Source organism: Parasteatoda tepidariorum, chromosome 5 (assembly GCF_043381705.1).
Source record: "Parasteatoda tepidariorum isolate YZ-2023 chromosome 5, CAS_Ptep_4.0, whole genome shotgun sequence".
Lineage (NCBI taxonomy): Eukaryota > Metazoa > Arthropoda > Arachnida > Araneae > Theridiidae > Parasteatoda > Parasteatoda tepidariorum.
The window spans coordinates 57,260,435-57,275,303 of NC_092208.1; the positions used below are offsets into that span (position 1 = coordinate 57,260,435).

The 14,869-nt window shown below is 29.6% G+C and overlaps 1 protein-coding gene across 4 annotated transcripts in view; it reads right to left on the minus strand.

The window, feature by feature from the left end:
* Positions 1-1,036: 1,036 nt before the first annotated feature.
* Positions 1,037-14,869, minus strand: part of LOC107457110 (prostaglandin reductase 3) — a 30,636-nt gene continuing 16,803 nt past the window's right edge. For all 4 annotated transcript variants that reach the window (XM_016075184.3, XM_016075183.3, XM_016075187.2 and 1 more), the window contains exons 6-11: positions 10,063-10,131; positions 7,496-7,570; positions 7,297-7,368; positions 6,636-6,803; positions 3,047-3,232; positions 1,037-1,264 (exon numbers count right to left, since the gene is read on the minus strand). In XM_016075184.3, coding sequence (XP_015930670.1) covers positions 1,214-1,264; positions 3,047-3,232; positions 6,636-6,803; positions 7,297-7,368; positions 7,496-7,570; positions 10,063-10,131 — 621 coding nt within the window. In that variant the 3' untranslated portion in view covers positions 1,037-1,213. The remainder of the gene's footprint in view (positions 1,265-3,046; positions 3,233-6,635; positions 6,804-7,296; positions 7,369-7,495; positions 7,571-10,062; positions 10,132-14,869) is intronic.

Below are 14,869 nucleotides of genomic sequence, written 5' to 3' on the forward strand. Positions count from 1 at the left end.
AATTATATTCTTTAAAATTATCCTAGAAAAATTTTTAAAAATCATAAATATAGGTTATTTTTTACAGGGAATTATCATTAGATAAATGAATTTTATAACTGAGTGAAAAAAGTTCTCAATTCGCTCACATAGTTCGATATATGGCGAAATACGCAAAAAGCAAAATTTAGCATTAAGGATTTCAATCTTTGAATCTTTATTTCTAGAAAGTGAAGATCCGATCATTAGATAAAAAGTTATTCAGAATGGTGCGTTTTTTATTTTGAGAGCTTTACTTCAAGAATTAGTTGATGGTACGCAATATGATATATTTCAAGTAATATATAAGCATTACGGATGAACTACCTGGAATCAGAAGTGGCTTTATTACGATGGGACAATTTTTTTTTCTTCCTACATTTACTTGTCTGATGTTCTTTCCGGTCCAGGAAATAAATTACTTCTTGTAAGTATTTGTTTTTCTATAGATTTTTTTTTTAAATTTGTTTGGTTTCCATCAAATTTTTTTGCGCGAAGTTATGGCATAAAAGCAAGGGGGCTTTATTTAAGTGGAATACACTGCATTTGACTAATTGAACTTCATTTTTTGTATGAAAAATTGTGAATTTTAATTTACTCTGAAAAATTGAAATTGCTTTCTTGAAGACACAGTAGCTCCATAGAAAATGCTCAATACATCATTGACCGTAATTACTCTCTTCCAAAATTGATGTCCATGTTTTCTACGACGGCAACGAAGAGTGTAGGCACCATTTACATCGGACATCGTAGCTCACCCCCTTTCTTGAACCTTTCGCTTTTTTTTCTCAGTAGCATTGCGCATAGTTTAGTTTCGGGAGCTGTTCTGCCATACACTGCGATTATAGTATTACAAAGAAAATCATTTCAACGAAAAAAATTTTTTTTTGTTTATTTAATAGTATATATCCCATTGAAAACCAGAAAATTGCAGTTTAGTTTAGGAATTAAAGTAAACCATAAAGCGTTAGTTTTAACAACAGTTTTCTGAATGTATGAGTACAATGAAAAGATAGAATTAAAAAAGAAAATTTTATTTCAAACAAATTCATGATTCTTTAACAGAAACAAGAGACAAAATGCATGAAAGCTCAAAGTTTATTCAAGCAAATTATACCATTTATACTCTTCTTAAGTCATCATTCCATAAAAGAAATCTTTTTCGAAAATACATTTTTTGCTCTAAACTGTTCCTTTAAGAAATTCTAACAACAACTTTGCCAATACTTTTGCCTGAATGAAGATGCTAAAAAAGAATAACAACAGTTTCAGCATCATTGTGCAAAATTTACGAGCAATTTAATAGTTCAAGTTTTTTAATTGTTGACAAAGTATTAAAGAAAACTATTTCAGAGCATATTCTTTTAATTAGTGTTTTTATAAATATGTTTATTAATTAATTTTAAATATAACCACTGACTAAATTAAATCCATATGTTAAGTAGATTGATTCAACAGATAAAAATTTAGAATAAAATAGCCTAACATTATTGAAACTAGCACCTTAGTCTAACATTTTTAATTTAAAACACACTCAAAATAGTTACAATCAAGGTTCGAATGAAATACACAACGTCTTACATAGAAAATTATAATAAAAATGGTTGGGAAGTGACAACAGTTTCAGTATCAAGTATTTTGTAAAGTTTAAATTCATAGCTTGATTTTTAATAAACCAATTAAGTTAAAACTTAGTAATTTGTTTGAGTATAGTATGTTCTTATTCTTAAACAAGTTAGTAGTACTTTACTTGAGTTCATCTGAATTAGAACTGAATATTGGTAATTATTTTAAACGATTTTTAAGGGCCATCAAAAAAAGTTTTTTGTATAAAAATGAAAAAGAAATTTTCTTAAATTTAAAAACTGGTTTTTGCTTTTAAATTTTTTCCAGCTGATAAAAAAGTTTATTTGACAGTCTATTAAAAGTTTTAAGTCAATAATAAAACTTCTTATTACTTTTATCAAACGCGAGACGTTATAGTATCATTTTACCTTCAAAAATTAAGATCTAAAAAATTAAATTAAGCTCTTTGAATTGTTTCACAAAAATAAATGCTTTTAATGCTGCACTTGCCTTTTTAAACGTCTTTAAAAAATATCCAAAATCTTATGTTAAATTTTAAATATATTATATTAAGTTCGAAAAGATTGTACATAGATGCTTTCGTGATGGAATCAAAGCCATCCAAACCTCTTAATAATGAAACAAATATTTCAAATGACTAAAAAATTTACATTTTGAAAGCTCAATATAAAGGAATTTCACTGCAAATTTTATAGTCATTAATTGTTAAACAACTTTTAATAGCAAAGCATGTATAAGTTGTAAAAGAAATTGAATACATTTTATACATTACATTTTTCTAAATAAATTCCTTTTAAGTGTGAATTTCGAAATATTTATGTTTGGAACTTGTTTCAAAAAATGGATTATCTCTGATATTTTACATACATAATTTAATAAAATATTAAATGAGAAACTGTTTGAAAAGGAATTCTATGCATTATTAACAATCGGTAACTGCAATTTTAACGAACCTAAGATGAATTGCAGATAAATGCACGAAAAAAAGAATTACTTTTTTGTAACTTGAAACTTCATATCAAATCTTGTTAAGATAGTGACTACATATTACTCGATTAAAAAACTTCATTCGTTTAAAAATAACATTCGTCGTGATTTAAGCGCTCAAAAATAGGGGCCCATTTTCAGGACTAACAAAGAAAAATAAATAAAAAAGTCTTTTCTGCTTGCTTCCGTGGGCAGCCTAAATGGTCATCGCCTGGTAAATGTATCTAGTAAAGGTTGGATCCATTTAAAAATGGAAGCCTATTTTTGAGCGCTTGAAGTATGTCAACTGTTACATCCAATCTGCATATTTTTTGAAATGATGAAAGGCTTTTAATCAAATAATATCTTACCACTTCAATTTTCTGAAACTATATATTTAATAATGATTGCATATTTTTTTTAATATTTTGAAAATAAAACTAATAAAAAGCTTTTTAATTGAAAAGTTCCTTACCTCAACCCCTTTATAGACACCTTCTAAACCAACAAATTCTTCACCAGTTGTCGTTGCCCCGTTATCGACAATTGCTCGCAGTTTACCGCTTTGAACATTTTCCATCATATACTTAAAATACGTAGCAAAACAATCGGCATAGTGTAGCACTAGGAAGCCTTGAATAGCTGATGAGTTGAATAACAGCTTTAAGGAAGAATTTATGCATTAATAAAAATCATGTTATAAATAAATGTCATGCGTAATGAAAATTTAATTTAAAATTTTCATGCTTTTTTTTACAAAAAATAATTTTATTGAAGAAGCAATTTAAGTTTTAAATACAATAAAAATTTAATCAATCAAACTAAGTTGATAAATTCGCAAACCAAACTTTTGACAACTTCAAAAGTAGGTATATTAAGTTTTATATAAATTTTTCGAGTCGTTGTGATGACTATCAAAATTAAGTATTAAAATCTAACTTTTTTCTTTTATAAATGCGCAACGTTTTTTCGTTTTTTTATTGCATTATGAAACGCAAAATAAACTACGTACAATGAAATATAATCAGTTAGGTTGTTAATATTTCTATTTACGCAATTCTTTTGTTTCAGTAAATGAATCATTCAAGTTTTAAATTGATTAGTTAAAATAAATGCACGATTTTTAAAAAAATGGCAATAATTCGTTTAAATTAAAAACTGAAAAAATTTCTAGATAATTAAAAAATTTATAAATAATTTTATTTTAATTTATTTAAAGGAACTATCTCATTAAATTGATAAATATCAGTTCAATTTATTTTATCAAACTGTTAATTACCCAAAGAGTGAGAAAAATTGAAAAAAATTTGGGAGAAATAACAAATAATTTAGCACAGAGACATATTTTTTTACTGGAACAGGTATAATTACTTCAAAAATATACCTGTTACCTCTAATGTAAACATTTTGAATATATGCTGTAACAAAAACAGCCAAACAGTAGCTTCAAATTTTATATACAGTACAAAATGAACTCAAAATTCGAGGTAATAACTTTAAATATGCTACTTAATTTATGCATACGCCATTTTTCGTTTCGAAATCAAATATAAAAACATTCTGAATAAAAATGTCTTTTCTTCGGCGCTATCTGGAAAGTCTGGATCAGGTTTGTTCCTCTTAATGTTAATTTCAATTTTTTTGTGCTTCGGGATATCTCGAGAATTTTTAAAACGAATTGAAAAGTGTTTGCACACTATTATGTAACATTCTATTCTCAAAAGTGTTTCCTAATAAAATAATTTTTATAATTATTTATTATTTTTATTATATTATTAATTAATTATTTTAATAATGCAATTTTATGGGGCAAAATACAAAATATTAACGAAATATTTCACGAAATAAAATTTTTATTCTTTTTACCTTTGGTGAGACATAGCTAAATACGAAAAAAAGAACTTAACACTGAAATTTTAAATTTTTAATCACTGACTTACCTTAATCATTTTGACCATATTTTCCTAATTGCAGCTATTCCCTATATCTTGAGGGTCAAAAATTAAAATCAGTCGAAGAAAATACATGTCTATTAACTGAAATTACATTTTTTGGTTTGATTTTGAATCGTCTGCACTAATTAATTAGCATAATTAAGGTTAGGCATTCGAGTCTTTTCACGATTGTGTGTTAGTACTTGAAAATCCAATAATTAAATCAAAAATCACTCAGATAGTTAACTTTTTTTGTGCGTACAGTACATTACAGGGTTTGCATGTCAAATAAATACCAGGCACACATTCTCCATCGACTGTGATGGTGTATATATCTAATTGTTTTAACCTTATTGATCGAATGAAGAATTTTAATGGTAGGGGAGAGTGGGGTGAATTCTAACAGGGTACGATTGCAACAAAGCAAAAGTTTCCAGTGTCGGGTTCTAGATTTGGTTCCTAGGTGGCGCACAAGGTGTATTTAATAAATCTACATGTTCACCCCCTGCTGGCAACCATTTTTATGTACTTTTGAAAGTCATCACAAAAGATATTTTCACGCTACGTAAGAACTTTTTGGTATTAGAATATTATATTGAAACAAAGTAAATTTGTTTAAACAAATAAAAATTATTAACCGAATATGTAAGGACACCTTAATTAACATTTCAATAAAGAAAAATTAGTTTTGTTAATTAACTAGCATTGTTTTTAACAAATGAAGTTGAAATGGCATCTTGAGGACGATTGTAACAATAAGTAAAGGGACGATTGCAACAGCTGAAAATAAATAATCTTATGTTTACAAACCATTACTTAACTCTTTAAGAACCACCAATAGTTTCCTATAACATTTATATTCTGTTGCATGGGCATTATTTTATTTGCCACCTTTCACAACATAAATTAAAATTTTTAACCCCTTAAAGTTAAAAGTTTGACCCTTTAGGTCTCTGCTCATTATTATTTTTACTCCTAAAATATCACTACTATTTTGATCAATAAAAAATATATCACAACTATGATAATGTATAATTAACTATGGTTTAGTTGAATTTATGAACTGTTACAATTGACCCCGTAAGTGGGGACAGTTGTAACAATTGCACGACTGTCAAAAATTGTTAATAACTAATATAATAACATTTAAAATAAGGTATTTATTTTTTTTCTAGTAGAGGATAGTCTACTTTACTCGTCTGTCAACTGATACTAATAATATATTGGATTTTTTGTTAGTTAAAAATAGCTAAGGTAAAAATGTTACAATTGACCCCACTCTCCCCTACAGGATCCATAACGTACTTAAAATCGCAAACTTAAGCAGCATTATAAATGAGATCTAATCTAAAAATAAAAGGAAGTAACAAGAAATAAAATAAGAAAATACAATTTATTAAGATGTTTGCGAGTCGAAAAATCGAAATATATCGAAATGTAAATTTCCCTGGTTTCATTATGACGCGATAAAACTAATACTATAAATTAACTACAGGAAAAATATTTTACACCAAAGCAGGCTCCATTACGTGCTCAGATTTTGATTCCAAAAAAACAAAAAATAATTTTTCGAAAGTTTAGCAATAAAACCTTATGAAAAATGCCTGTTACCATTTTGACTCGTAATCAGTAATAAAAGTAACACATTCTCGTTTCAGCTGGTTGTGATCCAGAAGGGTCATGGAAGTAAGGTTTCACAATTTTGTGACCAACACTTAATTGTGGTAATTTGGTCAGTATTAGTAGAATCGGTATTTGGTCAGTATCGTTCCGGACAAGCTGGTATCCATCGATCTGAAGCTGGGAGGGCTTGAAGCCACCACAGAGAATCGAACCCCAATTCTTCACAATGACAGTTCAGTGTCTTAACCACTGAGCCATATCACCACTCGCGGTATATACAATAATAATAATATACTTAACAGTAATATAGATTTGTATTTCATGCAAATTAAACCTCACATAAAAAAATATTTGAAAAAAATTGCATCTTTAAATTCACTCTTGAAGAATTATAAAATTTGAAACAAGTATACATGCAATCTATTAAAACTTCAAAACTTAAAAATTTAACACATGAAAGTATTTTCCTAAAATCAAAATTAATATATTTACAACAGCAATACTTACTTGACTTGGCAAATTAGAAAGATCAACTTTAGGAAGACCTTCCGAGCTATCATTTTTGTAACCAGTTATTCCTCCAACAACAATCAATCTACCTTTTTTAGATAAATGCTTCAAACAAGTTTCGAAAATTTTACCACCAATTGTCTCCCATATGACATTTACACCATCCTATAAAAAAAAACTTAATTTCATGCTTAGGTATAAAGTTAAATATCTAATTTAATATCTCATATTCAAAGTTTCAAGCTGTTCCAAAAATACTTTTAAAATTTAAATTTTAATACTAATTTTTTAAGAAATGTTATTTCTACAAATGTAAGATATTATAAGCAATTTTTAAGTGTAAAAATAAAAAAAATAAATGTAAGGTAATAAAAATCCATTTTTCTAAATAAAAAGGCAATAATTGAAATTATTTCTTCCAAAAACAAGCAAAGGGCTTAAAAAAAGGGCTCTTTAAAATGATACATGAACGTTTAATCAAAAAGAGAATAAAATTAAGTTTTATTGTATGAATTGACAATAAAAATAAATGAAAATAAATCTTTTATCAAATTGCAGACTTGAAATTAAATTTAATAATTGAAGTATTCCAAACTTTTGTTTGGAATACTTCAACAAAACTAACAACATAATTTAAAAATTCAGTTTTAAATAGTACCTTATATTCCTTGGTTAAAACTTCATCAAGATCTTCTGTTTTATAGTTAATAACTCTATCACATCCAAGCTCCTATAAAATATTTGAATTTTTAAAAAAAATTTCAGTTGTACACTTTTGGTTGGATTATAAAATCTTTCAGTTATTTGATATTCTAAAATTGCAAAAATGATTAAATAAAGGTGAAAAGTTAACTCACTTTTAAAAGTTTTTCTTTTTCTTTGGATGAACAAGTTCCAATAACATGACAATCAGCTGCTTTCGCCCATTGCACCTGTAGAAATCAATTAAGAATTGACAGTGATGTTTTCAAAAACGAAGAGTGTACTCTTCAAAGTAGATCTAGAGCTCTAGAGCACTGTTTCGAAACGGTGATCCGAAAATCGGTGCCGGTCCCCGGATTAGTACTCGTATTAGTTCGTTGGCAAATTTTATTAATATTTAAATAGGTACAGGTTCAAAATATTTCTCGTTGTAGGGAATATGTAGTCAAACTGGTCAAAGTGCATCTACTTTGTGCGTGCAAAAATTTTACCAATAGTCCAAATTACTAACTTTAACGAATTATAATTACTAACACTGAAATCCAAAAATATAATTAATAAAAGTCCAAATTATGATTACTAACAGCAAAATATTTAACCGTCCCTTTGAGTAAACAGAGTTGAGAAACACTGGTCTAGAACAAAAAAGGATTAATTTTTTCGATACATAATCGATGAAAAATTTCGTCTGCATGTAGCTTGAAGAACATTGTAAAAAATTGACATAGCTCAAAATTCTCAAAAAATTGACTCATCGTTAAATAATGATATGAGTATACGGAGCAAATTCATTGAAAACACAACATAATGTTTTATTGAGCCATGATTAACATTAAAAATAAATAGTATTGTGCAGTGTTTCATTTAAGAACCATTTTAAGATTGTCAGATATTTTTAACGGTAAAATACTTCAATGTGCTCCCATATTAGAGTAATAAAGAAAGAAAATATATAAATTAAAACAAAAGTTTAAAAAAATAAATATATAGCTCACAATATGTGTTAACTTGTGAATAATAATTATTCACCATGTTAATTAAGGTAATTTAAATGCTGTATTTAAAAGAGAATTGGTACACATTTTATTTAAGTATAACATAGGCGTCACACAATAAGAACTTGAGTACACTGTTGAATATTAGAAGAAAATAAAAGGGCGCAATTTACGATAAAATATCTAATTTCATAATTGGCTACGTTCTATTTTTTAAATGTGCCTTTCCTGCTATATCATTTTCTTAGTTTGGAGCTATGTCCTAAAAACGAATGAAATGTGAAGAATATAAAAATTTCAAATATGGTTTTTCATTGATGGAACAACATAATCTTAATGGTAACCATCAATAATTCCACCATGAACCCTTATATTTTTGATGGTAGCCAACATAAGTAACCGTCACCCCAATGTAGAAATTCGGACTGATTTTAATGCCCCAATATAAGAATAGCAACGTGTTTTGATGGTTTTTTCACGCTCAACCATTAGAAATTTCCATCATAGTTAATGGTATACATATTCCTGATAATTGATGGTCTATTCCTGAGAACAAACAAGAATTCTCATTAAAAAATCATAGAAATGTATAGTTGGAACCATCATGGATTGTTGGCCCACGAGAATAAACTTCTCTTGATGGTTAACCATCATTGTATAAAAGTAGCATTTTCCGTCATGGAATGATGGAAATATGTTTCGGTATCAAACACCATGAACGCATGATAAAAATTAGTACAATAAAATGTACGAACAAAATAAGCTAGATTTACCTTAAATTGAAGTAAAACTAAAAAAATATAATGATTAAATTGAATCTTGCAAAATTAATCTAATTATAAAAAAGAAAATTTTTTATTAGTATATATGTATTTTGTTTTCTCAATATGTATTTTGTTTTCTCATTGATACTCACTTTTTTTTTTTAATTAAATGGGTCTTTTCTGTTTCATTTTAAATTAAACATTTTTTAAAAGGAGTATTTCAACTGCTTACAAGATCATAGGAAAATAACTAAAATAAATATACTATTCCGAAACAAGTGAAATAAGTAATTAACAACTTTAGTAAGTTATTATCCAAATTTAACTGTTCGGAGAACCGAAAAGTCATGTAGTTTCTGCACAGTTCGATATTTGCTTGTCATTTACTAGCTCATTATGAGCTTTAAAATCGTGTCAAAAATATTTTTTTGTAAGAGACTTATTTACACGTAAATAATTAAACTTTCACTTTTTTTTCAATTTTAAAGGGAAAGTCCAGCCTAACACCATAAAAGTACATGTCCCCCATGATAAGCTTTTTCAAGTTTCACGATGATAGTAATGCTTTAGTTGCTAGAAAAATCATTTGCTATGTTTAACCAAGCGCATTACACGTTGTAAATGTCAAAGATAATTTTCTAAGCTCACTCTTATTAATCAGGAAGACTACAGCTAGAAAAATGGCCTTAGATGAGGGGTACTGCTTACCTTGGAAAAAGGAATTAGGGTGGAAGGTATGACCTCACCCACCTTACTCACTGTGTAATGCACCATTGGATTACTGTTTATACAGTCGCTACAAAAACTTCTAAGTGGATGAATAACATCTGAGATTGTTTTAATTCTTATTAATGAACTTTTAAGAGCAATAGCAATCAATGCTGGGATTTTATTTAAAAAATTAAAACATATTCTATACTAAAATAACGTTCTTTAAACAAAAAGCAAGCAATTTTTACTTACAGCGATATGTCCAGCTCCACCAGCTGCTGCAGTAATTAACACTGTTTCTCCAGCCATTATACGAGCAGACTGAAATAAAAGTTGACAAAATATTTTACAAGCAATTTTATAACAATCCTCATGCTCTTGTTTTAAGATTAAATTTACTACATTAAAGATACTAAACTGAACTTGAAAAAATCAGAGCAAGCAGAATGTTTCGTAATTAGACATTACATTCTTTAATATATTGTTAAAAACCTTTGTAAAGGGAAAAAAGCAAAACTGCGCACAATAGGAGACGCACATTTAATTCCAAGTTAGAAAAATTCAAAGGCGTTTGAGAAGGATTATATAAGTAAATTGAAGTGCAAGTGACATTAAAAGTAATAAAGCTTATTTGATATTGAAATAAGTTTCCGATTTGAATAAATTTACTCTAACTTTCACTGTAGTTATTTAAATAACTTCATAAACTTTAATAAACTTTACATTTTTCAGCTAAATTATTAATTTTTGTTTCTATATTTCTTGCGTTTTTACCTACTATTTATTTAGAATCAAAACTATTAGGATCTAAATAATTTACATAAAGTATTTGACATGATATCGATCTAAAATCTTTAAATAGGAATAGATACAGAATAGGTATGGGTGCTATATATAGTTTGCATAATGATCTAAATTTTTAGAACTCTAATCTTTAAAAAATTTCTCTCATAAAAAATACAATGCATTAAAATCACATTCTTAGGAGAGAAATAGCAGTAAGTTGTAAATATTTAGGTGCTTAGGAAAACTAGATATAGCACCTGAAATCCTTATCCATTATTATTTAAAAACCTTATCTACATCTATTCCTAATGTCAATTAATGCATTAAGATCAGATCATTGAGCGGGGGAGGATGACAACTTTGCTATGGGACAGAGGGTATGCGATATCCGTCTTCGTTAAACTTTTCTACCGCAAAGTGCTCGACTTTGCGTGTAGTTCGTTCATCGGGCTACCGAAGCAGGGGTGCCGTCTCCTCCGCAGAGGATCGAAATTGTGATAGCATGGCTTTTTTCTTTTCTTTTCTTCCAGGCGTGAACACGTACCTAGGTTTGAAAAACCCTTAACCGTATAGTCCACGTCTGGTCACAGGTCTAGCTCACATAATACATAGGTACATCACATTAGGTAAAAAAATAATAAATAAATAAAAAAATAAAACGAATAAAGAAAGTGTAAATGAAAAACAAAATTTTGAAGAAAGTTACAATAGATGACAGTAATTAAAAACTTAATGGATAAGTAACATTGAAGGATGAAAAGATCAGAGTTGCTACATGCATGGTATGAAGCGCTCTCTAAGAGGCTGTAAAATAGGAATTTTGAAATACTTGGAGAAAAAAAAGTAATTGAATCTCGTAGAAGAAAAGAAAAGGAGTTTTTAGAGTTTATCTTTAAGGGGATCAATTCAACTAGAGTTTGTGAATAAGAGAGGTTTGAGCATTTCTCATGGAGAATTGTGAGTACAACTGAAAGTTTGTGAATTCAAGAAGAATAAATTAAAGTTTTGAAGTAGTCACTGACTATAAGAATGTAGGAGTCACTGAAACTGCCAGGGTGGAGGCGTAGAATTTTGAATCGATACAGATCTCTGTGTGCAAAAATCGCACGGGAGGATAAGTTAATGAGGATTAAAATTTGATCGAAGTGCGGAGAGTGCAGTCTTGTAGCTTGGGCAATCTGCAGCATAGGGTGGGTGATGGGGATTGTGTAAAGTACCAAAGTACGTATTAGAGTGCCTGCAGTTGATGCAGTGATGGGTGTTTGAATTGCATTCGCTGGAGTGATGTTGGCTACCACAGGTCACGCATGGTGCGAATTCCTGTTGACATTGATGAGTCTGGTGGTCAAGACCTTGACACCATGAACATCTCCTGAACCTTTTCTCAACTATGCACTTATTCAGTCCTATGAAGATGAATCTAGCCGAAAGGAGATTAGTTGCGAGTCTATGGGAGACGTTGACTGTGATGTGGTGTTTGTCTGTAGCTCTTTTATGAGGTATGGATTTGACGTATTTTATGACGATATTGTTGCTGGGTGTGTCACAGTTCCTTTGGAGAATATTAGCGATGTCTGTGCCATCGAAGTGATCTGGTGCATTAAGTATAATGAGCGGAGTAAGGCGTTGCTCTTTATCTTTGAAGTGGAGTTTGTTTTCAATGTTTTTTGTCAAATTGACCTTATCATCTTGTGTATGGAATTTTATTTCAACGAGATTCTTCGTTTTGTATACTTTTTTCACATGTGGTTTTGGATTAGATTTGTTTATGATATTTGTGTGAGTTATTATGAGAGTGGAGTTGAGCTGACACCCCTCCTATATGGTCTTTCAGTTTTCTTATGCATTGATGGCGTGAGGAAATCACCACGTGCCTTGGGTCTTGATGCACCACTTTGTTCACCATGAGTTTGCATGTCATGTATGTTACCAGACGAGGACATAATGCAGAAATTAATGGAGATGGGGATAATGGGGAGTGAGAAAACAAAAGGGAAATTGAAATTTTTTTGGAAAATTAAGCAGAATGAGAAAATTGGCAGTGGTGAGTCATGTTCCAACCTCCGCGGGTTCCTTGAGATGTTAATACACTATATTTAGATGTGAATCCGATGCTCCATTGAAAATAATTATGATAATTATGCCGCCCCCGTTTATACACATAAGAGGTCGCTAAAATCTATTGAAACTATAAAAAAAAAACAGATCTGAAGAAACTAAGAAGTTGAGGCCGGTGGTCAGAGCGATAAGAGTAAGGCAACTTCAAATTGGGACAGAAGTCAGAATGATAACGGTGTAACCAGTGGCGACATGCATACAATAACTAGAAGTATATGATGTACTACACTAGTAAAAATTAATTTAAAATGAGTTAAATGTATAAACCCTAATTAAAGTTGAAAAAGAAAAACAATGAAATATTTAGGTTTAGTTGAGGGATGGAAAAGCATATGATAGGATACAATGAAATAACATTGATGGATACGGGGAATATTGAGCGCATAAATACATTAGAACAAGAATTAAAATTTTTATGCATTAGATTGACTCTTGGCAAGAGATGTTTACTAAAGAAGATGTTAAATGATATGGGTATAGGCGGTCGCTATATCGACATTGACTAGCTTATAAAAATAAAATGAGATAGAAAGAATGTTGTTCTAAACGTGATTGTATGCTTCTGCAAATGGTATGGCCAGGGAATGTCATTAAAACAAGTTATTGAAGCACTGCAAATTTCTTCTGATGTACTGGAAACTGGAGAAAGAGTATAGCCCTTAGCTATGTAGTACTGTTCTATTGGACGTTGTGCAAACATATGTTGATAATAGTGAAGTACATGCTAGTAACATAGTTAGATTAAAAATACACTGAGATGCAAAATAAAACTTTAATGGAAAAACATAGTAAAACATAATGAAGAATAACAATGCCCTAACAACTGTAAGATGATAATATAAAGCTTTGAAAGAACATATGTAGAATAAGAAACAAAAACTAATGACATTGTAAACACTGACTTTGATATTGGAATGTGACAACAAAAATTTGGTATATCTATCGAGAAGATTAAAAGATATTAAAAAATGAGAAGCACTTAACTGTAATTGTATTCATGAAATTTGTTTTGATTGTCGCTATGGGGAATGGAACATCAGTTAACATTGAAAAGTGATGTGACTTTAAAAATTTATAAAAAAATCAGAGGATGGCGATCAATCAAAAACAGTTGGGGGAAAGACATAAAAAAATTAGACTAAAATACCAACGATAAGATATTATTTAAAGTGTACAAAGTCAGCGTTTACAAATGACGAGCTTCAACATAGCGACAGCCTATATCTAGGCGTGACATATTTTAAAAAGATACTGATTATAAGAGTACCAGGCCGCCGGAAAGTTAAAACTTTATAAAATCGGAAAGATAATCGCATGGGCGAATGCAATGGAGTGTTTTGAGCCGGAAATGAAGACGATAAAAAAAAATATTAGTTGTTGAAAATTGCGATGGAATCCTCTTGCAGTGGATGACACGTTAATATGGCGGCCTGATACTCTAAGCCTAGATCAATGGAACATCGGATTTCAAACACTCAGAAACGGAAAAATAGGCCCGCCATAGGCCGGAAAAGACTCACCGGAGATGCCAAGGGGAATTACATCCTGTTTTTAATAAGATTTAGCTAGAAGAAAGGACTAATTAATGCTTTTAAAAGCGTATTTTTGGAGCTCCTGAAGGAGATGCTGTTTGTTACGTTTTGAAATAAGAATTGGATAGCTTTTGTATAATGGAGAGTTAGGTGAAAGCGTTTTATTTTGTCTCCAATAACTTTTGACTTATACAATGGAATTCGAGTTTATGTCTTAGAAATATGTTGCAATTTTGTATTTTCTTTTAAGAATTTTGTTTAATAAAATATAGGAGTGGAAGAAATAGGGTATATTTCTTGCCGTACTCAACATTGTGGCGACCCGAATCGTGATAAGAGGCAATAGTGACAGGTTAGTTACTGTAAATACATTTGTTATGCGATTTATTTCATTGATCAAAATTAAAGGTTAAACTTGATATCATAGTTAAGAATGGATGCAATATTAAGAAAACGCGGAGCTACTAGAGCTTCCTTTACCAAAACGTTTAATACTTTATTTGAAGAATTAAGTAAAGAGTTACCAGATGATAAAGTATTAAAAACTAAAAGTGCCACGTTAGAACGACTCTATGGAATATTAAATGAATTCGACTCAAGAATACTAGAAAAAAAGTTTGATA